General features: G+C 48.8%; 2 protein-coding genes and 1 long non-coding RNA gene across 6 annotated transcripts; 1 reads left to right on the top strand and 2 right to left on the bottom strand.

Moving 5' to 3' along the window:
- Positions 1-32: 32 nt before the first annotated feature.
- On the bottom strand, positions 33-13,870 carry NT5C3B (5'-nucleotidase, cytosolic IIIB). Of its 2 annotated transcripts, none has more exons than XM_055388140.2 (9): positions 13,471-13,609; positions 13,200-13,294; positions 12,815-12,884; positions 12,682-12,728; positions 10,000-10,085; positions 8,407-8,496; positions 6,295-6,457; positions 4,932-5,132; positions 33-2,437 (listed from the first exon to the last, which is right to left on the bottom strand). In XM_055388140.2, the coding sequence occupies exons 3-9, from the start codon at positions 12,864-12,866 to the stop codon at positions 2,303-2,305; spliced, it is 774 nt and encodes a 257-aa protein (XP_055244115.1). In that variant the 5' UTR covers positions 12,867-12,884; positions 13,200-13,294; positions 13,471-13,609; the 3' UTR covers positions 33-2,302. The 2 variants fall into 2 exon arrangements, with proteins under 2 accessions (XP_055244115.1, XP_004041739.1); XM_004041691.5 differs by lacking the exon at positions 13,200-13,294 and adding an exon at positions 13,794-13,870 and having other exon boundaries at positions 205-2,437; positions 13,471-13,569.
- On the top strand, positions 13,765-25,933 carry KLHL10 (kelch like family member 10). Of its 3 annotated transcripts, XM_055388136.2 has the most exons (7): positions 13,956-13,989; positions 15,108-15,206; positions 15,518-15,744; positions 19,428-19,917; positions 22,712-23,329; positions 24,847-24,996; positions 25,519-25,933. In XM_055388136.2, exons 3-7 carry the CDS (start codon positions 15,551-15,553, stop codon positions 25,891-25,893), a joined length of 1,827 nt encoding a protein of 608 aa, XP_055244111.1. In that variant the 5' UTR covers positions 13,956-13,989; positions 15,108-15,206; positions 15,518-15,550; the 3' UTR covers positions 25,894-25,933. The 3 variants fall into 3 exon arrangements, with proteins under 3 accessions (XP_055244112.1, XP_055244111.1, XP_004041741.2); XM_055388137.2 differs by lacking the exons at positions 13,956-13,989; positions 15,518-15,744 and adding an exon at positions 13,765-13,898; XM_004041693.5 differs by lacking the exon at positions 13,956-13,989 and having other exon boundaries at positions 15,546-15,744.
- On the bottom strand, positions 13,926-15,352 carry LOC129533761 (uncharacterized). Its single transcript, XR_008680129.2, has 4 exons — positions 15,198-15,352; positions 14,982-15,068; positions 14,182-14,274; positions 13,926-14,003 (listed from the first exon to the last, which is right to left on the bottom strand). It is a non-coding gene; the product is annotated as an uncharacterized lncRNA (long non-coding RNA).
- Positions 25,934-26,033: the final 100 nt, after the last annotated feature.

The raw sequence follows: 26,033 nt of genomic DNA, 5'->3' as shown, positions 1-26,033 counted from the left end.
CTTTTGGAACAGGTTGAGGGGCAGGGGGGAATGGCTAGGGGATGAAGTGGGGGTTGTGGGAGGCCTTTAGACCCAGAGATTGGGGAAAAAGTTAAACCAGGCTGTTTCCATGGCCTCATTAGCTCCAGACAGCATGTCCCCAGGTCAGGGGCTCCCCATCTGGAGGTTTCCTGCCTGCCCTGGGCCTAACCTGGGGTCTTCGCTGTGGGAAGGGAGCCCTGCTCTGTGGAGTGGGTGAATGTGTAAAGGGGGGAGGCCTCCAGCAGGGTGTGGAGAGATGATCCTCATCCTCCAATTGTCCCCATTGAATGGGAAAGACAAGGTCCCTGACCTCAAAACACAACCTACAAAGTTCAAGGATTAAATTAAACCACACAAGTCAGATTATCCTTTTCCATAGATCATTTCCAATACTATGATATTCCCGTCTCTCCCTGCTCCTGGCCACCACCTGTTACCACCTGCCCACCCTTCTCCCTCTTGCTAGGGGAAAGGTAATGGAGTTCAGATCTCCACAGTGTCTTGCAGGAGGACTTCAGCCACCAACCAGGCCATCTGTCCTCGCTTGCCTGGTATGACCCGAGCATTCTGAGGACGGGGTGGGGACTTAGGAAAGAAAATGACAGGACTGGACTCATATAGCAAACTGCCCCCATCAGCACTTCTTGCCCAGGGTCCCCTAAGAGACGTGACTGCTCCCCACGGGCAATGACCGACATTCTCTGGCCCCGAAGCATCCAGAAAGCTCCTTGATTGAAGTCTTTTTTTTTTTTTTTTTTGAGACAGGGTCTCGCTCTGTCACCACAGCGCAGTGGTATGATCTCAGCTCACTGCAACCTCCGCCTGCCAGGTTCAAGTGATTCTCCTGCTTCAGCCTCCTGAGTAGCTGGGATTACAGGCATGGGCCACCAAGCCCAGCTAATTTTTGTATTTTTAGTAGAGACAGGGTCTTACCATGTTGGCCACACTAGTCTCAAACTCTTGACCTCAAGTGATCTGCCACCCTGGCCTCCCAGAGTGCTGGGATTACAGGCATGAGCCACTGCGCCGGCCAAGAAAGCTCCTTGATTAAAGTCTGGAAGTGGTTACTAACCCAGCCTCAGATGGTGGCCACTCCCTCCTCCCAAAAACGAATGGAACAGGCCTGAAGCAGAGAAATGCAGCAAAAGGCATGGGCTTTGGTCAGAAACATTCAAATCCTGGCTCCAGCTCCTAGCTATGGAGTTTGGGCAAGTTACCCATCCTGCCTGAGCCATCTGGAAGCAGGAGGAGCTGCACCTACTTGTGGGGTCATTGTGAGGGTCAACTGGCAGGCACCCAAGTGCCCAGAGTGGCACCTGGGACACCGCAGGCCTTCAGTAACATCTGTATTACCTCCCGCTTCACATCTGCAGAATAACAGAACTTTCCAACGGCTAGCCGAACACTGCAGGAAGGGTGCTGGTGATTTCCTCTAAGGCTAAGAAAATGCTGAACTGGCTCTTCAGGGTCGGCCCAATAATGCAAGACCACAGTGCACACATCACTTGTTTCACCTTGGCACAGTCTCCCTCAGGTCCCTGCTCTAAATTCCCCTTTTCAGGTCATCCACTTTAGTGGCCCTGACCCATGAGAGGAGGGGAAAGGAGAGCCTAGGGCATAGGGGGACAGCCACACACGAACGCATCCCCTCAGGGATCCCTAAAGGGGGGGCTCTCAGACAGGGTTGCCTCAACCCCACCGATCCCAAATGAATTTCAAGTTTGATGGCTGAATCAGAATAAAGTCAAACCACTGTAGGCTAGAACACACCCTTTCAGCCCCACGCTGAACCAGACAGACACAATCAGGCTGTGCTCGGATGGGGTCTCAGGCCAATTTGTGGTGGTTCTCAAACTGTGTTCCTAGAAGCATCCCATGTGCCCCCAGGGCCAAAAGGTCCAGGTTCTACCCCCACCCACATCCCCTGAATCAGAGCAGCTTTTTTTTCATTTTAAAAATTTTGATCTGTTTCACACATTATATTTGTTTGAACTTCCCATGTTTAAAAATTTTGAAGAAAATCCCTGGAGTAGACAATCCCTAGAGCACTGACATGCTGTGGTCCAAGGTTCACCAGGAACAGTGCCTGTGCCCTGCCACATGGCGGGGTTCCTTCAAGCCTCTGGTGATGCAGGTGCTCAGGGAAAGGAGGACGGAGGGGCGCGGAAGGACCCAGCCACTGCTGGCCACCCTGGCCTCTGCTCTGTGTTCACAGGGGAGTGGACTCTGGGGAGGCGCCCCTCCTCACCACGGCCTGCAGGCCGGGCTGGAGCCTGCGCCTTCAGGGGCCTTGCATCTCCAGCTGGACCCCCTGGCACAGGATGTGCTGCAGTAGCCCGTTGACCACATCCAGAGTCTCATCCTTCTCCAGCACGATGTCATAGGAGTCCATGTAGCGCTCCCGCCGCTCCTCCACCTGCCCGGAATGAGAGGCAGAAGCCAGAGGGTCCCCAAATGCCCTGCTCTCCGTAGCTCACTCTCAAAGCCCCTGGCGCTGGGGAGGAGAGCATTCAAGCAGCAACTCCCAGCTCCCTTTTGAGAGCCAAAGGAGTTCAAGGTTACCGGGCCTACCCTTTGGAGACAGATGAGGGATGGGCATGGGCTATCACAATTAACCCTTGGGTCAATACAAAAGGACAGTAACAAGGAATAAAAACAAAAAACCAGATGTTGCCACTTTGGGAGGCTGAGGCAGAAGGATCATCTGAGCCCAAGAGTTTGAGACCAGCCCAGGCAACATGGCAAAAGCCCATCTCTACAAAAATTGGCCGGGCATGGGGGTGGGTGCCTGTAGTCCCACCTACTCGGGAGACTGAGGCAGAAAGGATCACTTGAGCCCAGGAAATTAAGGCTACAGTGAGCCAAGATTGAGCCATGACACTCCAGCCTAGGTGACAAAGTGAGGCCCTGTCTCAAAAAAAAAAAAAAAAAAAAAAAAAAAAACAGATGTTGCCTCTAATCCATCTGGACTGAATTTCTCTCTTTCTTTCTTTCTTTTTTGAGATAGGATCTCACTCTGCTGCGTAGGCTGAAGTGCAGTGGCATAATCTTGGCTCACTGCAGCTTCAACCTCCTGGACTCAAGTGATCTTCCTGCCTCAGCCTCCTGAGTAACTAGAACTACAGGCATGCTAACCACACCCAGCTAATTGTTGTTGCTGTTGTTGAGACAGGGTCTCACTATGTTGCCCAGGCTGGTCTCAAACTCCTGGCCTCAAGTGATCCCCCTGCCCTGGCCTCCCAAAGTGGGGCGGTTATAGGCATGAGCCACCGCACCTGACCACGACCCATTTTTTTTTTTTTTTTTTTTTTTTTGAGATGGAGCCTCGCTCTGTCACCCAGACTGGAGTGCAGTGGTGCAATCTCAGCTCACTGCAACCTCCACCTCTGGGTTCAAGCGATTCTCCTGCCTCAGGCAGCTGGGTAGCTGGGACTACAGGCATGTGCCACCACACCTGGTTCATTTTGTATTTTTAGTAGAGACGGGGTTTCTCCACGTTGGTCATGCTGGTCTCGAACTCCCGACCTCAGGTAATCCACCTGCCTCGGCCTCCCAAAGTGCTGGGATTACAGGCGTGAGCCACCGCACCCAGCAGGACCCAGTTTTATATGGCTTAAGCATCCTGGTGGGCTCCAGCGCCTGCAGGCTGTGGGGAAGCACCCTGGCAGCTGCCTAGCTTCACCCCATATTTGGGCCCCTTTATGACAATGCTGCTTTCACCCCTGTCAGTCCCTGATCTGTTCTTGTTGTTTTTTTTCTCTAAATTATAAACCCATGTCCTCACTACCAACATCTCCCATCTCAATCATGCCTTCCAGTAGGATTTAGGACTGGTAATCAGCCCCACTGTTTCCTGAACTGTAGCATCTTAGGCAAGTTACTTAACCCCAGGCCTCAGCTTCCTTATCTGTAAAATGAGGATAACAGTCACTACCTTAAGGAGTTATCATAAAAATCAAATGAATTAATATCCATGAAATGCTGAGAAGAGTGACAGTGCAGTGCACAATCAGTAAACTGAGGCTAGGATCTCATGCCCGGCCTGATCTTCTCTCTGAACACCTGTCAGGTCATGTGGTAAGACAAAGCTGTAATCACTGGGTTTCTGTTTCCTATGAGATTATGTGCTCCAAGAGAATACAGCTTCCTTCTGTGCCCATAATACTTTACCTAGTGTCTAGCATACAGAAGGTGTTCAAAGGTGGCTGGGCGCAGTGGCTCACGCATGTAATCCCAGCACTTTGGGAGGCGAAGATGGGAGAATCACTTGAGGTCAGTAGTTCAAGACCAGCCTGGCCAACATGGTGAAATCCCATTTCTAGTAAAAATACAAAAATAAGCCAGGCATGGTGGCACGTACCTATAGTCTCAGCTACTCAGGAGGCTGAGGCAGAAGAATCACTTGAACCTGGGAGGTGGAAGTTGCAGTAAGCCAAGACGGCGCCACTGCACTGTAGCCTGCAGAACAGAGTGAGACTCTATCTCAAAAAAAAAAAAAAAAGAAAAAAAAGCTGGGTGCAGTGGCTCATGCCTGTAATCCCAGCACTTTTGGAGGCCAAGGCAGGCGGATCACGAGGTCAGGAGATAGAGACCATCCTGGCTAACACGGTGAAACCCCGTCTCTACTAAAAATACAAAAAATCAGCCGGGAGTGGTGGCGGGTGCCTGTAGTCCCAGCTACTTGGAAGCCAGAGGGTCCCGTGAACCCGGGAGGCGGAGCTTGCAATGAGCTGAGATCACACCACTGCACTCCAGCCTGGGCGACAGAGTGAGACCCCGTCTCAAAAAAAAACAAAATAAAATAAAATAAAAATAAAAATAAAAAAAGAGAATGTGTTCAAAGGCATTTGTTAATGGGCATTCAAAGAGAAGAAAGCCATGAAGAGAAGCAGCCCTGGTCCTCTACCCACCTTGTCATTCAGGAAGCCAATTTTGAGAATGTTCTGCACACCAGGAACCCCATCGGCCATGGTGAGGTCCCCGATAGAGTCTCCCAGCAGGATGACATTGGTTTTGCCCTCAAGTTGCTGGAAGTAACCAGAGTTCTCACACGCAGAGCTGTTCTTGTTGTATGTGTGTATGAGCTGGCCCTTAAACCCCTGGAGAAAACCCTAAATAATGAAGACAAGAGACAGATGGAAGGGCTGCAGGGACCCATGTGGCACCAGCTCTCCACTGTCTCTGTCACAGAGAAAAGGGAATCCCAAAAGTGACAGATAGTGCCAAAACTTCACTGTAGCCTAAACTACGGCCCGTGGGCCAGACTTGGCCTGCTTTTGTAAATAAAGTTGTATTGGGATACAGCCAAACTCATTTGTTTACATGATGCCTATGGCTGCTTTTTTGTGCTATAAAGGCAAAGTTGGGCAGTTGCAACAGTGATGCCACAGCCCACAAAGCCTAAATATCGATGACAGGGCCTTTTACAGCATAAGTTTGTAACTCCTAGTTTAAATGAACAGGAGCCACCCAATATTGCAGATCATCTGTTCTGGTGGATGCACGAAGCTGTGATATAAATGCCACTCAGGTTACACATGTGCTAGTGCTCAGCTGCGGGCCACATCCTCACTGCAGGTCAACATGATGAAAATTCCAACCATCAGTTTTATGGGGAAAAAAGTCAGAACGTGGATGAGTTGGAGCAGCCCACCTCTGGCTTGGGAAAAACAAATCAAAGCTCAAGCCCTTTAGGACCCAGAATGGCACATAATAATATGACAGTGACATAGGGCAGGACAGGCCCATAAATTTGGTACCCCAGGGCAGAGAGTTGACTGTCAGGCAAACACCAAAGAGAGAGGATCCTTTGAAAGTTTTTTTGTTTTTGTTTTTTTCTGAAGACAGAGTCTTACTCTGTCACCCAGGATGGAGTGCAGTGGTGTGATCTTGGCTCACTGCAACCTCTGCCTCCTGGGTTCAGGCAATTCTCCTGCCTCAGCCTCGAAGGAGCTGGGATTACAGCCACACACCACCACGCCCGGCTTATTTCTGTATTTTTAGTACAGATGGACTTTCACCATGTTGGCCAGGCTGGTCTCGAACTCCTGACCTCAAGTGATCCGCCCGCCTCGGCCTCCCAAAGTGCTGGGATTACAGGTCTGAGCCACCGCGCCTGGCCAAAAAGTAACCCATAAACAACTGCCTGAGGGTGAAGAAGCTAGCGTGGCTTCCCCCCATTCTTCCCCAGGTTAGGGTTCATGCAGAGTTAACTGCCCTGGCTGGTGGTCCCCACCCCTCGTCCTTTCCCAGCCCAAACAGGATTTGGCTCACATCTTCATTAAAATCCATGTAGTTAGACACGATGTGGATGTTGGGGTGGAACACTTTCATCTGTCGGATAATTTCTTCCAGGATATCACCAATGCCCGCAGAAAAGATGAAAAGGGGAATGTTGTTATGGTAGAGTGTGTTGAAGAAGGTCTTGTATCCCTCCCTGAAAAGAGATCGAGGAATTCTGAAATGGCACTGCCTCTACTGCTGTTCTTTGTTTCCTATTTGGGTTGTTTTTTGGGTTTTTTGTGAGACAGGGTCTTGCTCTGTTGCCCAGGCTGGAGGGCAATGGCACAATCACAGTTCACTGCGATCTCGACCTCCCGAGTTCAAGTGATCCACCCGCCTCAACCTCCCAAGTAGCTGAGACCACAGGTGCATGCCACCACACCTGGCTAATTTTTTTATGTTTTGTAAAGATGGGGTTTTCCTCTGTTGCCCAAGCTGGTCTCGAGCTCCTGGGCTCAAGCAACCCACCCACCCTGGCCTCCCAAAGTGCTGGGATTACAGGCATGAGGCGAGATCGCGCCACTGCACTCCAGCCTGGGCAAGAGAATGAGACTCCATCTCAAAAAATAAATAAATAAAATAGAGCATACGATATATTCAATAAGCAGTTAAAGTGTGCTAATCCTAAGTGCTCAGCTCAGTTAATTTTGACATATGTATACACCCATGTAACTAACTAGCTTAAGGCTCCCTCGTGATCTCTCCCAGTCAATATCATCCCTCCCATTGATTAGCTTTGCCTGTCCTTGAACTTCATATAAATAGACTCATACACAATGTACTCTTTTGTGCCTGGCTTATTTTGTTCAATATAATCCTATGTAGTTTATCTATATTTTGCATGTAATGAGTTTATTCTTTGTCACTCCTATGCAGCATTATTCCACCATATAAATATGCCACAATTTATCTACCCAGCTTCTCTTTGATAGACAGCTGAGAGATTTCCAGATTTCAGCTGTTATGGATACAGCTGCCATGAATACCCTGTGCATGTCTTATAGTGGCTACATGCCCTCATTCCTCTGGGGTACACACCTGGGAGAGATGCTGTTGTGGTGGAAGGTAGGCATATGTTTTCTGTTGCTGTCCATACAACCAGGAAGCTAACCTGGGCACCTTCACTAGGGTACAAGTACTCCCACCCCGGCACTTACTGGGTCACACATCTCCACTGTCTTGACTTTTCAGGAGCTAGCCAATCTCCCCAATTAGGATGCACAACCCTTGAGGGCAGGCACCCATGTCACTCCTTCCTTTATGAGGATTTCTTTCCTCCAGGAAAGAAATCTCCAGCAGAGACAGCTGTTCAGTGAAGGCCGCCAACGATCAAGCGTCCCAGCCTAGCCAACTCCCAGTCACCATGAAGAACACCAGTCACCAGAGAGACCCCAAAAGTCTTTTACCATTGTGAAAAATGAGCTAGACTTGGCCGGGCGCGGTGGCTCGCGCCTGTAATCCCAGCACTTTGTAAGGCCGAGGTGGGCGGATCACAAGGTCAAGAGATTGAGACCATCTGGCCAACACGGTGAAACCCTGTCTCTACTAAAAATACAAAAATTAGCTGGGTGTGGTGGCGGGCAACTGTAATCCCAGCTTACTCGGGAGGCTGAGGCAGGAGAATCGCTTGAACCCAGGAGGTGGAGGTTGCAGTGAGCTGAGATTGCGCCACTGCACTCCAGCCTGGCGACAGAGCGAGATTGCGTCTTGAGAAGAGAAGAGAAGAGAAGAGAAGAGAAGAGAAGAGAAGACAAGACAAGACAAGACAAGACAAGACAAGACAAGACAAGACAAGACAAGACAAGATAAGACAAGACAAGATAAGACAAGACAAGAGAAGGAGAGAGAAAGAAAGAAGAGCTAGACTTGGTTTCTTCTCAGAGATAGTGCCCTGGCCATTTTGTACTACATCCACTACCTGCTGAATGTTTCCTAGCAAGGGTAAGAAATGCTTTAGCTGTATCACATCAGTTGTTCATAGTGCCATGTCCCTTCCAGTCCTTTAAGCAACTAACTGCTCTCTACTCTTCCCCCGCCTCCTTTTTTTGAACAAAACAGTTCTAAATAGTCTGATAGGAATGTTTTCCAGAGCAAGACGCTTACCTGAGCATTGCATTGGACTCTCTAACCACCTGGGCTATCTGAAACTTCTGAATCTTCTGCTGACATAGGAGATTGTGCGCTTTGGTCCACCTAGAAATAGACACCCCAGAAAACCCCAAATTCAAATCACTGATGTAAATAACTCACCCTTTCCCTTTATAGAGCCAAGTACCCTCTGACAGCATTGCCGACAGAGGCCTCATCCTTACGTTAGCTGCCCTTAAAAGGAAGAGGGTGGCCGGGCACAGTGGTTCATGCCTATAATCCCAGCACTTTGGGAGGTCAAGGCGGGTGGATCACCTGAGATCAGGAGTTTGAGACCAGCCTGGCCAGCATGGTGAAACCCTGTCTCCGCTAAAAATACAAAAATTAGCTGGGTATGGTGGTGCACGCCTGTAGTCCCAGCTACTTGGGAGGCTGAGGCTGGAGAATCACTTGAACCCAGGAGGCGGAGGTTGCAGTGAGCCAAGATCGGGGCCACTGCACTCCAGCCTGGGTGACAGAGCGAGACTCCATCTCAAAAAAAAAAAAAAAAAAAAAGGAAGAGGATGAGAAAAGCAACCCAACAGAGACAAGTGCTGGGCAAGCTGACTGCTGAAGTCGGCACTCTTCTGAATCCCTTCCTCCGTGAACCCTCTATCTGGAGAAGTAGGGCTCTGTCCAGTGATGATGGTTGCTGTGGTTTGAATGTGTTGGAAACTTGATCCCCAGTGTGGAGGTGTTGAGAGATGGGGCCTAATGGGAGGTGTCATGGGGGCACCATCCTCATGAATGGATTAATGTCATTATCACAGATCCCTTATAAAAATAACTCTCTTTCTCTTTCTCTCTCCCCTACTCTCTTTGCCCTTCCACAATGAGATAATGCAACAAGAAGGCCCTCACCAAATGCCAGCCAGTCCTTTGATATTGGACTTCCCTGCTTCCAGAACTGTGTGCCAATAAATTGCTATTCATTATAAATTACCCAGTCTAGGCTGGGTGCAGTGGCTCATGCCTGTAACCCCAAGACTTTGGGAGGCCGAAGTGGGAGGATTGCTTGAGCTCAGGAGTTGAAAATAGCCTGGGTAACATGGTGAGACCCCATCTCTACAAAAAATAGAAAAAATGAGCCAGGCACAGTGGCACGTGCCTGTAGTACCAGCTACTTGGGAAGCTGAGATGGGAGAATCTCTTCAGCCCAGGCGGTCGAGGCTGCAGGGAGCCACGATCATGCCATTGGACTCCAGCCTGGGCAACAGAGCAAGACTCTGTCTCAAAAAATAGAAAAAATATATAAATCACCTAGTCTGTTATTCTGTGACAGCAGCACAAAACAGACTAAAAGTCACTTCCGCAAAGCACTTATCCCCCGACACCAAGCGTCTTCAACTTATCCCAAGGATTCTCTGAGGGTCTCCACTCTAGCAGCAGCCACAAAAAGCCCTGGGTTCATCTGAAAAGTTTGTTCCAATAGCTGGACTAATAGCATTAAATTAAGCCCTCAGTGAAGTAAGGGAGCCTGTCATCTCATCAAGGGTCTGGAAAAATATGCCCCTCCCAGCCTACTCCATCTCAAGGGCCCAGAAGCTTTTCTCCACCACCATCACTCACCATTCCACCATATGAGGTAGCTTCTCCTTGACAGTCTGGTGTGGGTCGATCTCAATTGGGTAATAGTGGTGAAGGAGCGCTGTGAGCTGGGATATCCAAATGGGGAGAAAGGCCATTAGTCCATATCAAGTTCTTCCCAGCAATGTCCTACAGCTTAGTATGAGAAAAAAGTCACCTAGAAGAGGCAACTTCATGGCCGGGGCGGTGGCTCACACCTGCAATCCCAGTGCTTTAGGAGGCTGAGGCAGGTGGATCACTTGAGGTCAGGAGTTCGAGTCCAGCCTGGCCAACATGGCGAAACCCTGTCTCTACTAAAAAATACAAAAATTAGCCGGTGTAGTAGCATGCGCCTTTAATCCCAGCTACTCAGGAGGCTGAAAAATGAGAATCGTTTGAACCCAGGAGGCGGAGGTTGCAGTGAGCCAAGACAAGATCACACCACTGCACTCCAGCCTGGGCCACAGAGTAAAATTGTGTCTCAAATAAAAAGAAGATGCAACTTCATCTAAGAGAGTGTTACATGAATTTTTCTTCAAGTTTTCCTTTGGGGACATGTCATTTATAAGACCTAAGTTTCTCTTCTCATATTATCTTCCAACATAATCGCTCAATACACTCACATTTTTACCCATTTGGTGAAGTACAGGGAGCACCTGGATCCACAGAGCTGGTCATTCCTTTGTACTCACCCTGAGAGTGAGGTCTAAAAGTCAGCAATATGAGATTTTACTATCAGAGAAGAAGGCTACTAAGATTTTTTTGCTGTTATTAATTAGCTCAATTGTCAGGGCTTAACCAGTAAGAACTTACTTAATGCTGTGTTTCCCAGAATGTGGTCCACTTTCTCAGGTGATAGGTAAGAAAACTTTAGGGAATTCATGGAGAAGGGCTTTTCAACTCAGAAGTTTTGGATTCATTTTCATGTACAATTTTTTTTTTTTTTTTTTTTGAGACAAAGTCTCACTCTGTTGCCCAGGCTGGAGTGCAGTGGCGCAATCTCGGCTCACTGCAACCTCTGCCTCCCGGGTTCGAGCAATTCTTCTGCCTCAGCCTCCCGAGTAGCTGGGATTACAGGCATGCACCACTACGCCCAGCTAATTTTTTGTATTTTTAGTAGAGACAGGGTTTCGCCATGTTGTCCAGGCAGGTCTCGATCTCCTGACCTCAACCGATCTGCCCGCCTCGGCCTCCCAGAAATGCTGGGATTACAGGCGTGAACCACCACACCCGGCCTGTTTCTTTATAAGTTAATTACAATTTTTAAAAGCAGGCCAATTTAGAGAAAGATTTAGTAAAGGTGATATACAGATATGGCAAAAAAAATGAAATATAACTAGAAGACTGTACTTTGGGACACAGCATGTTGGTGGACAATTCTGTCAAAAGTGTCAATATCATATGAATGCACAGCATCTATGTGTGTTTCGTCTAAGGTTTCCTTCTATGTGCCAAGACTTTGACACTCTAAAGGGGCTGTTCCAGGGATCATGTGTCACACAGAGCCAGTCCGTAACAGTGCCTAGTAAAAATGAGAATTGACCAAGTAAAGAATTTTAATACATGCATGATTCTCAGGAACATTACAAGATCAAATGGAATCCCTGTCCATCTGTTCAAAAGAAGATTAAATGAAAGATGACATAGTAACAAAGGCAGAAAACTTCTGAAATGTATTAAGATTCTCAATCTGTGTGTTTTTTTGGAGTGAGAACATTTCTCTAAAAATCAGGCTGGGCAAGATGGCTCACGCCTGTAATCTCAGCACTTTGGGAGGCCAAGGCGGGCGGATCACCTGAGGTTGGGAGTTCGAGATCAGCCTGACCAACATGGAGAAACCTCGTCTCTACTAAAAATACAAAAATTAGCCGGGCATGGTGATGCATGCCGGTAATCCCAGCTACTCGAGAGGCTGAGGCATGAGAATTGCTTGAACCCAGGTTGCAGTGAGCTGAGATTATGCCACTCCAGCCTGGGCAATAGAGCAAGACTCTGTCTCAAAAAAAAAAAATACACACACACACACACACACACACACACACACTAGAACCCAACAGAATATAAATTTTCTTTTAAAAAGGCCAGGTGTGGTAGCTCACGCCTATAAGCCCAGCACTTTGGGGAGGCTGAGGAAGGAGGATTGCTTGAGCTCAGGAGTTCAAGACCAACCTAGGCAACACAGTGAGACCCCATCTCTACAAAAAATTTTTAAAATTAGCTAGGTGTAATGTTACATGCTTGTAGTTCCAGCTACTCAGTAGGGCTGAGGCAAGAGGATCACTTGAGCCTAGGAGGTCCAGGCTGCAGTGAACAATGATCAAGCCACTGCACTCCAGCCTGGGTGATAGAGTGAGACCCTGTCTCAAAACAAACAAACAAACAAGCTCTGCCATTTGGCTGTATGACCCTGGGTAAGTTGCTGAACCTCCAGAATGTTCAAATCTCTTGTAAACTCTATAGCCAACAGTAACTATAATGTCCAGTTCCAACCATTAATCATCATATGTCCTGGCCAGTAAGGAATAGCTGTCTTAATATATTAAAACTAGACCCTCCTTAGCAAAACAACAAGTTTTTAAAAATTAATTTTCTAAGGTCTCTGTACTGGAATCTTTGGTTCCAATCAGGAACCATTTGAAGTAGCAAATGACAACCATTTCTGAGCAAAGGACGGGAGCAACCCACCTCTTTCCGACACTCCTCACTGATGATCTTGCTATTATCCAGAATATCTGGAAAAAGAGAAAACTCCTTTTACTCGTCCCTTAGAACCCATCGTCTTGTCAAGCTCAACAAGGGAAGCTAGAATGTGACTTACTGTAAGAAGAAGGGCATCGCTTTCCATTATATGAAAACCTGCTCAAGGTCATGTCAAAATCAGAAATCACCTATAAGGCAAAAGAGAGATGATGCCTAAATAGGCACCAGAATTCTAGTGTGGCCCTGCCTCAGCCTGGGGGATGATTATGGAAATCAATACAGCTCAGTGGCCAGGATGTAGGCAAAGCCCTAGGGGAGTTACCGAGTGACACAGAGGGATAGAGGGGAAGTGATCCTAATTAGTACCCGTTAACCCTGAGGAAAACGCAGTCTCCTAGTGTAGGGGCAAGGGTGAATACTCAGGACCCCTCTGACTCCTTCAATATCGGGTCCTTCCTAAGAGATCTCTACCATTACGGCCCATCTGGACATCTTCAACTTACTGGGGAGCCGCTGGCTTGGGGAGGATAAGGCCCTAGGTACTGGTGTGGGCGCCTTCTGTCCAATTAGAGGAAGCAGCATGACCATATTGAGAAATCTGAAATTTGGGTTTTAGGACAGGCGAACCAACCCGCTCTCCTTCAAGCTCCCGGCCATTTCTTGGGGCAGAGAGCTAGGAGGGGTCCGCGGCAGAGCAAAGCGGGAAGGCCCAATGGGCAGGAAGCCTCTCCAGCCGCCCCCAGCCCGGCCGGCCCCCGCACGCCCCAGAGGTACCTGTAACCGGTCTCCGCCGCCCTTGCGGAGGGCGCCCACGATCTCCTGCACCCGCCCAGGCTGCCGCATCAGGACCGTGGCCTTCATCAGGGTGCTCACCTGTCCCGAGACCCGAGAGAACCACTGACCCCTGCGCCGCGCTGGGCCCGAGGGGAGCCCGGGGCTCGCTCGGGCGCGCGTGTGAGGCGGGGCCGGGGTGCGCGAGGGGGCGGCTACTGGCCTGAGTGAAGCGGCGGTGCCTCGGTGACCAGCTGGGGGGCTCGAAGCGCCCCGGGGGTCGGAGTCCGGGCCCGCCCCACTCCGGACGCTTCCTCCCTCCTCACCTCCTCTGCCATCCCGTTCGAGGCCTGGTCGGCGGCTCGCGGGACAACGACAGCCCCGCGACCGCACTGCGCAGGCGTCGCCTCCTGCCTGGAGCCCGGGCGGGGGTTGGTGGGGCCGGGGGCCGGGGGCGGGGCGTGGGTGGGGCCGAGAATCGAGTGGTCCCGGAGATGGCCGCGATCCGGGTGGGCTTGCCGGGTGCGCTAGGCAAACTGGAGGAGGGTTCTATTTATTGTGAAGAGCAGGGTGAAGGTCCCAAGGTGTTGGGGTTACGTGGGTAGATAGGGTTCTGCCACTCTTTGTGGAGGAAAAGCCTTGCCAAGCGTGGTCATTTCCAGGCTGAAAGTTTGTGACAAAAACATGACTGGGGCTGGGCGCGGTGGCCCATACCTGTAATCCCAGGACTTTGGGAGGCCGAGGCAGGAGGATCGCTTGAGCCGAAGAGTTCGAGACCAGCCTGGGCAATATGACGAAACCCTGTCTCTACAAAAAATACAAAAATTAGCCGGGCATGGTGACACGCACCTGTTGTAGTCCCAGCTACTCGGGAGGCTGAGGCACGAGGATCACTTGAGCCCGGGAGATCCAGGCTCCAGTAGGCCGAGATCATACCACTGCACTCCACCCTGGGTGACAGATGACACCCTGTCTCAGAAACAAAAACAGAAAAACCACACGGCTGGATGGGAGGAGAGATGAAGGAGCCATAAACTGAATTCTGTTAATCACCCGGAAAGGGCTCTGTTAACTAGGCCATTCCTCATTCCAGAAGAAACTGAGTGACTAACCCATCCAGCGGGCTGGGAGACCCGGGACAGCTTTCTGAAATGTAATCAGCGTTGGCTGGGCACGGTGCGGAGCACTTGTAATCCCAGCTATTCAGGAGGCTGAGGTGAGAGGATCACTTAAGCCCAGGAGGTCGAGGCTGTAGTGAGTTATGATCACACCACTGCACTCCAGCCTGGGTGAGAGAGCGAGACCCGTCCCTAGAAAAAGAAAGATTTTTTTTTGAGATGGAGTCTCACTCTGTCGCCAGGCTGGAGTGCAGTGGAGCGATCTCGGCTCACTACAACCTCCATCTCCTGGGTTCAAGCGATTCTCCTGCCTCAGCCTCCCAAGTAGCTGGGACTACAGGCATGTGCCACCACGCCCAGCTAATTTTTGTATTTTTAGTAGAGACGAGGTTTCACCATGTTGGCCAGGATGGCCTTGATCTCTTGACCTTGTGATCCATCCACCTCGTGCTGGGATTACAGGTGTGAGCCACTGCGCCCGGCCTAAGAGAGAAATTTAATCAGTTTTACTTCTCCCTTCAGCCTCAACTGACTTGGATTTCCTTGAGTTCCGTGTCTAGGGAGCCAAGTGTTGGGCTGTGGAAGGTAGATGAATGCTCCAGCGATAGAGACCTGTATCAGGTGAGTAACAGGAGCTGGAATCAATAAACACTCAGATGGTGCTAGTGGTCATGGTTCTGTTCTGGGTTCAAGGACACAGAAGGAGGTGTGAGGTGGTTTTCAGCCTAAGTGGGGTGGTAAGGAGGGGAGAAGGAAGAGGACAAGTCCAGGAGGCAGTTCCAGAACCTGAGACGACAATCCTGTGTGATCTCACTGCAGGGCCAGGATTCTGGAACTTGGGTTGCCTGATAGACCCTATACAAAAGATGTAGTAGGGAAAAGGAGCGACAGCTGGCTAAAGGGGCCCCCCACAACCCTCCCCAACACCCTAGGAAAGCAGCCTCTCTCCGCTGTCCCAAGGTGCCATGGAGATGGAGAGCGCAGCGGCCTCCACACGTTTCCACCAGCCTCACATGGAGAGGAAGATGAGTGCGATGGCCTGTGAGATCTTCAACGAGCTTAGACTAGAGGGCAAGCTCTGCGACGTGGTCATCAAGGTCAATGGCTTTGAGTTCAGTGCCCATAAGAACATCCTCTGTAGCTGCAGTTCCTACTTTAGGTATAACAGGGTTGCCAAATTAAGCCAAAGGGGTAATTGGGCTCATTTTGAGACACTTTGATCCATTTTCTGTTTCCCACCCCATCACCTTAACTTTAGGGACACTGTCAAAGCTCTGGGCTCCTTAAAAATTAAAAAAAAAATTTTTTTTTAGAGATAAGCTCTCATTCTTTCACCCAGGCTGGAGTGTAGTGATGCAATCATAGCTCACTGCAGCCTTCAACTGCTGGGCTCAAACAATCCACCTACTCCAGCCTCCCAAGTAGCTAGGTCTACAGGCACATGCCGCTATGTCTGACTACTTTTGAAATGTTCTGTAGAGAGGGAGTCTCGCTATGTTGCCCAGGCTGGTCTTGAACTCCTGGCCCAAAGCGATCCTCCTGCCTCAGTCTCCCAAAGTGCTGGGATTACCACTGTGCCTGGCCAACTCTGGTCCAGGCAGGAGCTCCTGCCTGGCTCCTTTGCCTTCTGAAGAGGCATGACTAGGGTCAGGGCCTTTTTTCTCTCTTTTTTTTGTTTGTTTGTTTTGTTTTGTTTTGTTTTCCTTTTGCTCTTGAGAGATCTGATTTTTGTCTTTTTTTTTTGAGATGAGTCTCACTCTGTTACCCAGGCTGGAGTGCAATGGCACCATCTCGGCTCACTGCAAACTCCGCCTCTCCAGTTCAATCCATTCTCCCACCTCAGCCTCTCAAGTAGCTGGGATTACAGGCGCCTGACACCACGCCCGGCTAATTTTTGTATTTTTAGTAGAGACAGGGTTTTGCCATGTCGCTCAGGCTGGTCTCAAACTCCTGACCTCAGGTGATCTGCCCGTCTTGACCTCCCAAAGTGCTAGGATTACAGGCATTAGCCACCACACCTGGCAAGATACAATTTTTCTTTTTTTAAGATGGAGTCTCGCTTTGTCCCCCAGGCTGGAATGCAGTGGTGTGATCTCGGCTCACTGCAACCTCTGCCTCCCAGGCTCAAGCGATTCTTCTGTCTCAGCCTCCCGAGTAGCTGGAATTACAGGCTCCCGCCACCATGCCCAGCTAATTTTTGTGTTTTTAGTAGAGACGGGGTTTCACCACGTTGGTCAGTCTGGTCTCGAACACCTGACTTCGTGATCCACCCACCTTGGTCTCCCAAAGTGCTGGGATTACAGGCATGAGCCACTGCACCCAGCCTTTAAGATCTGATTTTTCAACTGGATTTCAACCAACTATTGGTGGGCCAGGTGCTTTAATCTTTGATTCTCACCCAAACCAACCTTTGGGAAGGTTGGACATCCCTACTGGATTTCAGATGACAATGCCACTTCAGGGACCCCCTGTACCCCTATCCCAATAGAGACCATTTCAAACAGGGTGATAAATTAACAAGTATTAAGGGGATGGGAAGGGAGATGAGGGGGAAATACCCAGGAAATATCAGAAGAAAAAGGGAGTTTGGGCTAAAACCATTGTAACCCAGGAGGTAGAAGGGCTATTTTGTTCATGAGCTGAAAATGTTTGAGTAATCAATTCCAATGAAGATATGATCAATGTGTCCTACCTGTTGCTAAAACTTCTCATTCAGGTAGACCACAGAGCAGAGTCCACAATTTATTTTTTATTTTTATTTTTTTGAGATGGAGTCTTGCTCTGTCACCCAGGTTGGAGTGCAGTGGCACAATCTCAGCTCACTGCAACCTCCACCTCTCAGGTTCAAGCGATTCTCCTGCCTCAGCCTCCCGAATATCTGGGATTACAGCTGTGTGCCACCACATCTGGCTAATTTTTCTTTTTTTTTTTTTGAAATGGAGTTTTGTTCTTGTCACCCAGGCTGGAGTGCAATGGCATGATCTCTGCTCACTGCAACCTCCGCCTCCCAAGTTCAAGCAATTCTCCTGCCTCAGCCTCCCGAGTAGCTGGGGTTACAGGTTTCACCATGTTGGCCAGGCTGGTCTTGAACTCCTGACTTCAGGTCATCTGCCTGCCTCAGCCTCCCAGAGTGCTGGGATTACAGGCGTGAGCCAACGCGCTCAGCTGAGTCCAGAAATAGACCAAATAGTAATTGTTTTAGGTTTTTGCAGGCCACACAGTCTGTTGCAACTACTCTGTTTTTATACCGCAAAAGCAGCCATAGACAATACTAAATGAATGGCTGTGGCTGTATTCCAATAAGATTATTTATGGACACTGAAATTTAAATGTATTATAATTTTCAGGTGTCACAGAATATTCTTTTGATTTTTTCCCCCAACCAGTGGGGCGCAGTGGCTCACGCCTGGAATCCCAATAATTTGGGAGGCTGAGGTGGGTGGATCATGAGATCAGGAATTCAAGACCAGCCTGGCCAAGATGGTGAAATCCCATTTCTACTAAAAATACAAAAAGCCGGGCATGGTGGTGGGCGCCTATAATCCCAGCTACTCAGGAGGCTGAGGCAGAGAATTGCTTGAACCTGGGAGGCAGAGGTTGCACTGAGCCAAGATCAAGCCACTGCACTCCAGCCTGGGTGACAGAGCGAGACTCCATCTCAAAAAAAAAAAAAAAGATTTTTTCCTCCAGCCATTTAAAATGTAAAAATCATTCTTAATTTGTGGGCAGCATGAAAACAAGAGGTGGGCCAAATTTGGACAGAGTCCATAGGTTTGCAGACCCCTGCTCTAGAGGAAGAATTTGATTTCTAAGACCACATTTCCTTAAACCTCTTAGAAAAAGGAAGCAAAGGCCGGGCATCGTGGCTCACCCGTGTAATCCCAGCACTTCGGGAGGCCGAGGCAGGCAGATCACCTGAGGTCAGGAGTGCGAGACAAGCCTGACCAATATGATGAAACCAGCCTGGCCAACATGGTGAAATCGCATCTCTACTAAAAAATACAAAAATGAGTTGAGCGTGGTGGCACACGCCTATAATCCCAGCTACTCAAGAGGCTGAGGCAGGAAAATTGCTTGCACTCCAGAGTTGGAGGTTGCAGTGAGCCAAGATCATGCCATTGCACTCTACCCTGGGTGACAGAGCAAGACCCTGTTTCCAAAAAAAAAAAAAGAAAAAAAGAAAAGAAAACAATTAATAAAAAGAGAAGCATTCCTGTTCTCATGAAGTTTACCCCCTGGATGAGGAAACAGGCATTAAATGAGTAAAATGCATATCAAATCATCATAAATGCCTGGGAAAATAAGAAAAGGAAGATAAAAAGCAGTGAGTGGCCATTTTATTTTTATTTTTTCAGACAGAGTCTCGCTGTGTCCCCCAGGCTGGAGTGTAGTGTCATGATCTTGGCTCACTGCAACCTCCGCCTCCCAGGTTTAAGCGATTCTCCTGCCTCAGCCTCCCAAGTAGCTGGGACTACAGGCATGTGCCACCATGCCCAGCTAATTTTTGTATTTTTAGTAGATACGGGGTTTCACCACGTTGGCCAGGCTGGTCTTGAACTCCTGACCTCATGATCCACCCACTTCGGCCTCCCAAAGTGCTGGGATTATAGGCGTGAGCCACCACGCCTGGCCCAAGAGACCTGGGTCTTACTCTCAGTTCTAGATCTTAATTTCTCCATCCACAAGGTAAGAGTGACCAAAGTCAGAGTTCTTGGAAAGGTGTTCTTCTTGTCCACTGTATATAGCACATGCCTGCACCCCACTTTCTCAGACCATTTCCAATGTACTCACCTAACAGGAGAGAAATGTTTCCGTGGCTGCTAGTTTCTTTCTTTTTTCCAGAGCTTTGTTTACAAGTGGCTGGAACAACACTGAAAAGAAGGTATACAACATCCCTGGCATTTCCCCCGACATGATGAAGCTAATCATTGAGTATGCATACACCCGGACCGTGCCTATCACACCGGACAATGTGGAGAAACTGCTTGCTGCTGCAGACCAGTTTAACATCATGGGTATCGTCAGGGGTTGCTGCGAGTTCCTCAAGTCAGAGCTGTGCTTGGATAATTGTATCGGCATCTGTAAGTTCACGGACTACTACTACTGTCCTGAGCTGAGGCAGAAGACCTACATGTTCATACTGCACAACTTTGAGGAGATGGTGAAAGTCTCGGCAGAATTTTTAGAGCTCTCGGTCACTGAACTTAAGGATATCATCGAAAAAGATGAGCTCAATGTCAAACAGGAAGATGCTGTATTTGAGGCCATTTTAAAGTGGATTTCTCATGACCCCCAAAATAGAAAGCAGCACATTTCAATTTTGCTTCCTAAGGTCAGTGTTCACTCTTGATTCATTTATCACAGAGAGATTGTCCTAAAAGCAAAATTCAGACATATGACAGATCCCAAGGCTGTATTTACATGTCCTTAGATAGAAGGCATCTACTATTCTCTGGAATTTTGCAACTGTCTTTTCCCTTGGCATTACTAGTTCTTTTTACCTAAGTTATATTCTTTGACCAAAATCCTTCCTGGTGGTGGGGGAAGAAGAGAGCCTTCAAAATAATTCTAGGTGGGGTGTGGTGGCTCACTTTGGGAGGCCGAGGTGGAGAATCACTTGAGCCCAGTTTGAGGCCAGCCTGGGCAACATAGGTTATAAAATTTAAAAAGTATAAAATTTGGCCAGGTGCAGTGGCTCAAGCCTGCAATCCCAGCACTTTGGCCGAGGTGGGCGGATTACCTGAGGTCAGGAGTTCGAGACCAGCCCGGCCAACATGGTGAAACCCCATCTCTGCTAAAAATACAAAAATTAGCTGGGCATGGTGGTGGGTGCCTGTAATCCAAGCTACTCAAGAGGCTGAGGCAGGAGAATCGCTTGAACCTAGGAGGCAGAGGTTGCAGTGAGCTGAGATCATGCCACTGCACTCAAGCCTGGGTGACAGAACAAGACTCTGTCTCAAAAAAAAAAAAGAAAAAAAAATTATAAAATTTAAAAATTAACCAGGCTTGGTGGTGCATGCCTGCAGTTCCAGCTACTGGGTGGAAGGCTGAAATGGGAGGACTGCTTGAGCCTGGGAGGTCAAGGCTGCAGTGTGCTGTGATCACCTCACTGCAGTCCAGCCTGGGCAATACAGCGAGACCCTGTCTCAAAAAAAAAAAAAATTCTAAAGGGCTGAAATTCCTTTCAGCTTTTTTCCTTTCTATGAATTTCTCCATACCCAAGGTAGAAGTTGAATTAGAAATCATGGCTGGCACAGTGGCTCATGTCTTTAATCCTAGCACTTTGGGAGGCGGAGGCAGGTGGATCACCTGAGGTCAGGAGTTCAAGACCAGCCTGGCCAACATAGCAGAACACTCTCTACTGAAAATACAAAAATTAGCTGGGTATGGTGGTGCATGCCTGTAATCCCAGCTACTCGGGAATCTGAGGCAGGAGAATAACTTGAACTCGGGAGGCGGAGGCTGCAGTGAGCCCAGATCGCACCATTGCACTCCAGCTGGGCGACAGAGAGAGACTTGGTCTCAAATTAACAAAAAACAAAAAAAAAAAATCTTAAGTATTGCACACAATTGTTGTCAGTTGGTGCTAATAAGCGTTATTTTACATATTAAGACATACTCAATTACTGAACAATTACCATGGTTTTTCTTGGTCTAATAGTACTGACCACTGACCAAGGAATGGGATTGCTCTCTGGCCACTTGAGGTGCCTTCTATCTAGCTCATTCTCAGCTTCCAAATGTATATATCACCTCCCCATAAATAAATAGTAAATAAATATTTATTATTTATTTATTTATTTTGAGAAGGAGTCTCACTGTTGCCCAGGCTGGAGTGCAGTGATGCGATCGTGGCTCACTGCAACCTCTGCCTCCCAGGTTCACGCCATTCTCCTGCCTCAGGCTCCCCAGTAGCTGGGACTACAGGCCGCCACCACGCCCGGCTAACTTTTTGTATTTTTAGTAGAGACGGGGTTTCACCGTGTTAGCCAGGATGGTCTTGATCTCCTGACCTCGTGATCCGCCTGCCTCGGCCTCCTAAAGTGCTGGGATTACAGGTGTGAGCTAGTGCCCGGCTGACAATTATTTATGTACTTTGAGACAAGTCTCACTCTGTCACCCAGGCTGGAGTGCTGTGGTGTGATCACAGCTCACTGCAACCTCCACCTCCTGGGTTCAAGCAGTTCTCACACCTTAGCCTCCAGAGTAGCTAGGACTACAGGCACGCGGCACCATGCCTGGCTAATTTTTTTTTTTTTTTGAGATGGAGTCTAGCTCTGTTGCCCAGGCTGGAGTGTGGTAGCACGATCTCAGCTCACTGCAACCTCCACCTCCCCAGTTCAAGCGAGTCTCCTGCCTCAGCCTCCTGAGTAGCTGGGATTATAGGCACCTGCCACCACGCCCAGCTAATTTTTGTATTTTTAGTAGAGATGGGGGTTTCACCATGTTGACCAGGCTGGTGTCAAATGCCTGACCTCAAGTGATCTGCCCACCTCGGCCTCCCAAAATGTTGGGATTGCAGGCGTGAGCCACTGCACTCAGCCTGATTTTTTTTTTTTTTTTTTTTGAGACAGAGTCTTGCTCTGTGGCCCAGGCTGGAGTGCAGTAGGGCGATCTCGGCTCACTGCAACCTCTGCCTCCCTGGCTCAAGCGATTCTCTTGCCTCAGCTTCCTGAGTAGTTGGGATTACAGGTGCGTGCCACCACGCTCAGCTAATTTTTGTATTTTTAGTAGAGATGGAGTTTTGCCATGTCGGCTAGCCTGGTCTAGAACTCCTGACCTCAGGTGATCCGCCCATCTCGGCCTCCCAAAGTACTGGGATTACGGCCGTGAGCCACCTCGACTGGCCCCGATTTTTGTATTTTTAGTAAAGACAGGGTCTTGCTATGTTGCCAGGCTGGTCTCAAACTCCTGGCCTCAAGTGATCCACCTGCTTCGGCCTCCCAAAGTGCTGGGATTATGGTGTGAGCCTCAAAATCGACTATTTAAACTGTGACTTATACATTTCAAAAACAAACCAAAATATTTCCAGCAATTCAAAGGCAGACTGTAAAATGGGAGTTAAGGATGTGGGATTTCCTGGCACTCTCACGTCACCTGAATGACTTTCTGCGTTTGCTTCTTAGGTTCGCCTGGCCCTAATGCATGCTGAGTACTTCATGAACAATGTTAAGATGAATGACTATGTCAAAGACAGTGAGGAATGCAAACCAGTCATCATTAATGCCCTAAAGGCCATGTATGACCTCAACATGAATGGACCCTCTAATTCTGATTTCACCAACCCACTCACCAGACCCCGCTTGCCCTATGCCATCCTCTTTGCAATTGGTGGCTGGAGTGGTGGGAGCCCCACCAATGCCATTGAGGCATATGACGCTCGGGCAGACAGATGGGTGAATGTTACTTGTGAGGAAGAGAGTCCCCGTGCCTACCATGGGGCAGCCTATTTGAAAGGCTATGTGTATATCATTGGGGGGTTTGATAGTGTAGACTATTTCAATAGCGTTAAGCGTTTTGACCCAGTCAAGAAAACTTGGCATCAGGTGGCCCCGATGCACTCCAGACGTTGCTATGTCAGTGTGACAGTCCTCGGCAATTTTATTTATGCCATGGGAGGATTTGATGGCTACGTGCGTCTAAACACTGCTGAACGTTATGAGCCAGAGACCAATCAATGGACACTCATCGCCCCCATGCACGAACAGAGGAGTGATGCAAGCGCCACAACACTTTATGGGAAGGTAAAGGACCAGGGTGGGAGGGGAAGACGTGGATGCAAAGTACAAGCCCAGAAATGATACTGCTCTTTTTTGGGGTGGATGGAAGACGCAGTGGCAGTATTCACTTTGGAGTACTCATTCTTTCTTCAATTGACAAGGTGACTAGTTGCAACTGTCTTTTATGTTGTTTATTGAAAAGTAATGCAAAGCCGGGCACGGTGGCCCAAGCCCGTAATCCCAGCACTTTGGGAGGCCAAGGCAAGCAGATCACTAGGTCAGGAGTTCAAGACCAGCCTGGCCAACATAGTGAAACCCTGTCTCTACTAAAAATACAAAAAATTACCCAGGCCTGGTGGCAGGCGCCTGTAATCCCACCTACTCGGGAGGCTGAGGCAGGAGAATCGCTTGAACCCCGGAGGCAGAGGATTTCAGTGAGCCAAGATGGCGCCATTGCACTCCAGCCCGGGCGACAGTGCAAGACTCCATCTCAAAAGAAAAAAGAAAAAAAAAGTAATGCAGGCTGGGCTCGGTGGCTCACGCCTGTAATCCCAGCACTTTGGCAAGCCGAGGCGGGAGGATCACGAGGTCAGGAGATCAAGACCATCCTGGCTAACATGGTGAAACCCTGTCTCTACTAAAAATACAAAAAATTAGCCGGGTGTGGTGGCAGGCGCCTGTAGTCCCAGCTACTCAGGAGGCTGAGGCGGAGAATCACTTGAACCTAGGAGGCGGAGGCTGCAGTGGGCGGAGGTTGCAGTGCTCCAAGATTGCGCCACTGCACTCCAGCCTGATGACAGAGCAAGACTCCGTCTCCAAAAAAAAAAAAAAGTAATGTGTAATGTGGCAGGGCCCAGTGTCTTGTGTTTGTAATCTCAGCACTTTGGGAGGCCAAGGTGGGCGGATCACTTGAGGTCAGGAGTTTGAGACCAACCTGGCCAACATGGTGAAAACCAGTCTCTACTAAAAATAAAAAAATTAGCCAGGCACAGTGGCACACACCTGTAATTTCAGCTACTCAGGAGGTGGAGGTTGTAGTGAGCCGGGATAGCTCCACTGCACTCCAGCCCAGGCAACAGAGTGAGACTCCATCTCAAAAAATAAAAATAAATAGGCTGGGCACAGTGTATCATGCCTGTAATCCTAGCACTTTGGGAGGCTGAGAGGGGTGGATTGCCTTAACTCAGGAGTTCGAGACCAGCCTGGACAACACAGTGAGACCTCGTCTCTACTAAAATACAAAAAATTAGCGGAGCGTGGCAGTGTGCGCCTGTAGTCCCAGCTACTCTGGATGCTGAGGCAGGAGAATTGTTAGAACCCGGGAGGCGGAGTGAGCAGAGATGGCGCAACTGGACTCCAGCCTGGGTGACAGAGCGAGACTCTGTCTCTAAAAAATAAATAAAAAGCAATGCATGCACATACAAAAAAAAGAAATTCAGACTGTACAGACTGGAATTAAGTGCCCACTACCACCACACACATATCCTTTCTTTCTACTCCCTAGAGTGGGAATTTTAATAATCTTGGAACTCTTCACACAGGTCTACATATGTGGTGGGTTTAATGGAAACGAGTGCCTGTTCACAGCAGAAGTGTATAACACTGAAAGTAATCAGTGGACAGTCATAGCACCCATGAGAAGCAGGAGGAGTGGAATAGGCGTGATTGCTTATGGAGAACATGTATATGCGGTAAGTTTATCTACTATCACAAAAAAAAAACCACATTACCCCTAGATTTTGTATTAGTAAATGGGTTTATGCTATTATTGGTAAGTATTTGAAAAGCTTTTTTTTTTTTTTTTGAGATGGAGTCTTGCTCTGTTGCCCAGGCTGTGCTGCAGTGGCAGGATCTCGGCTCACTGCAAGCTCTGCCTCCCGGGTTCATGCCATTCTCCTGCCTCAGCCTCCCGAGCAGCTGGGACTACCAGCATCTGCCACCATGCCCAGCTAATTTTTTGTATTTTTAGTAGAGACAGGGTTTCACCGTGTTAGCCCAGATGGTCTCGATCTCCTGACTTTGTGATCCACCCGCCTCGGCCTCCCAGAGTGCTGGGATTACAGGCATGAGCCACTGCACCCAGCTGAAAAGCTTTTTTTCATGGAAGATAATGGAAGAGGGAGTTATGAAATCACTGGTACCCCCAACAAGGGCTTCCTCAGTGAACAGAATCAATGGTTAGCAGTCAACGGTGTTTCTTTTGCTATCCACAGGTAGGTGGCTTTGATGGAGCTAATCGACTTAGGAGTGCCGAAGCCTACAGCCCTGTGGCTAACACTTGGCGCACAATCCCCACTATGTTTAATCCTCGTAGCAATTTTGGCATCGAGGTGGTGGACGACCTCTTGTTTGTGGTGGGTGGCTTTAATGGTTTTACCACCACCTTTAATGTTGAGTGCTATGATGAAAAGACCGATGAGTGGTATGATGCTCATGACATGAGTATATACCGCAGTGCTCTGAGCTGCTGTGTAGTACCAGGGCTGGCCAATGTTGAGGAATATGCAGCTAGACGGGACAACTTCCCAGGATTAGCACTGCGAGATGAAGTAAAATATTCTGCTTCGACAAGTACCCTACCTGTATGAGCCTCTTCATTTAGCTAATAAAAAGTCTAAGCAATAAGAATTAATTCTTTTTTTAAAAAATGCAGTGTTTAAACTTTGAAGAGTACTGGAAAATGTTCAACTTAAGAGAGCCAATGGCTGGATGAATGAGGGAGTAGGAG

Source organism: Gorilla gorilla, chromosome 4, assembly GCF_029281585.2.
Source record: "Gorilla gorilla gorilla isolate KB3781 chromosome 4, NHGRI_mGorGor1-v2.1_pri, whole genome shotgun sequence".
NCBI classification, from domain to species: Eukaryota; Metazoa; Chordata; class Mammalia; order Primates; family Hominidae; genus Gorilla; species Gorilla gorilla.
The sequence above is the reverse complement of the archived record's forward strand: the minus strand, read 5'-3'. Positions and strand labels throughout refer to the sequence as shown.

Excerpts from the sequence above, each read along its gene's own strand:
- NT5C3B (XM_004041691.5), bottom strand. Across the intron at positions 12,885-13,470 it reads GCGGCGGAGACCGGTTACAG|GTGATTTCTGATTTTGACAT; the intron begins GTACCTCTGGGG and ends TTTGCCTTATAG. Across the intron at positions 10,086-12,681 it reads GTGAGGAGTGTCGGAAAGAG|CTCACAGCGCTCCTTCACCA; the intron begins GTGGGTTGCTCC and ends TGGATATCCCAG.
- KLHL10 (XM_055388136.2), top strand. The coding sequence starts at position 15,551 with ATGGAGATGGAGAGCGCAGCGGCCTCCACACGTTTCCACCAGCCTCAC. Across the intron at positions 15,745-19,427 it reads AGCTGCAGTTCCTACTTTAG|AGCTTTGTTTACAAGTGGCT; the intron begins GTATAACAGGGT and ends TCTTTTTTCCAG. Across the intron at positions 19,918-22,711 it reads TTTCAATTTTGCTTCCTAAG|GTTCGCCTGGCCCTAATGCA; the intron begins GTCAGTGTTCAC and ends TTTGCTTCTTAG.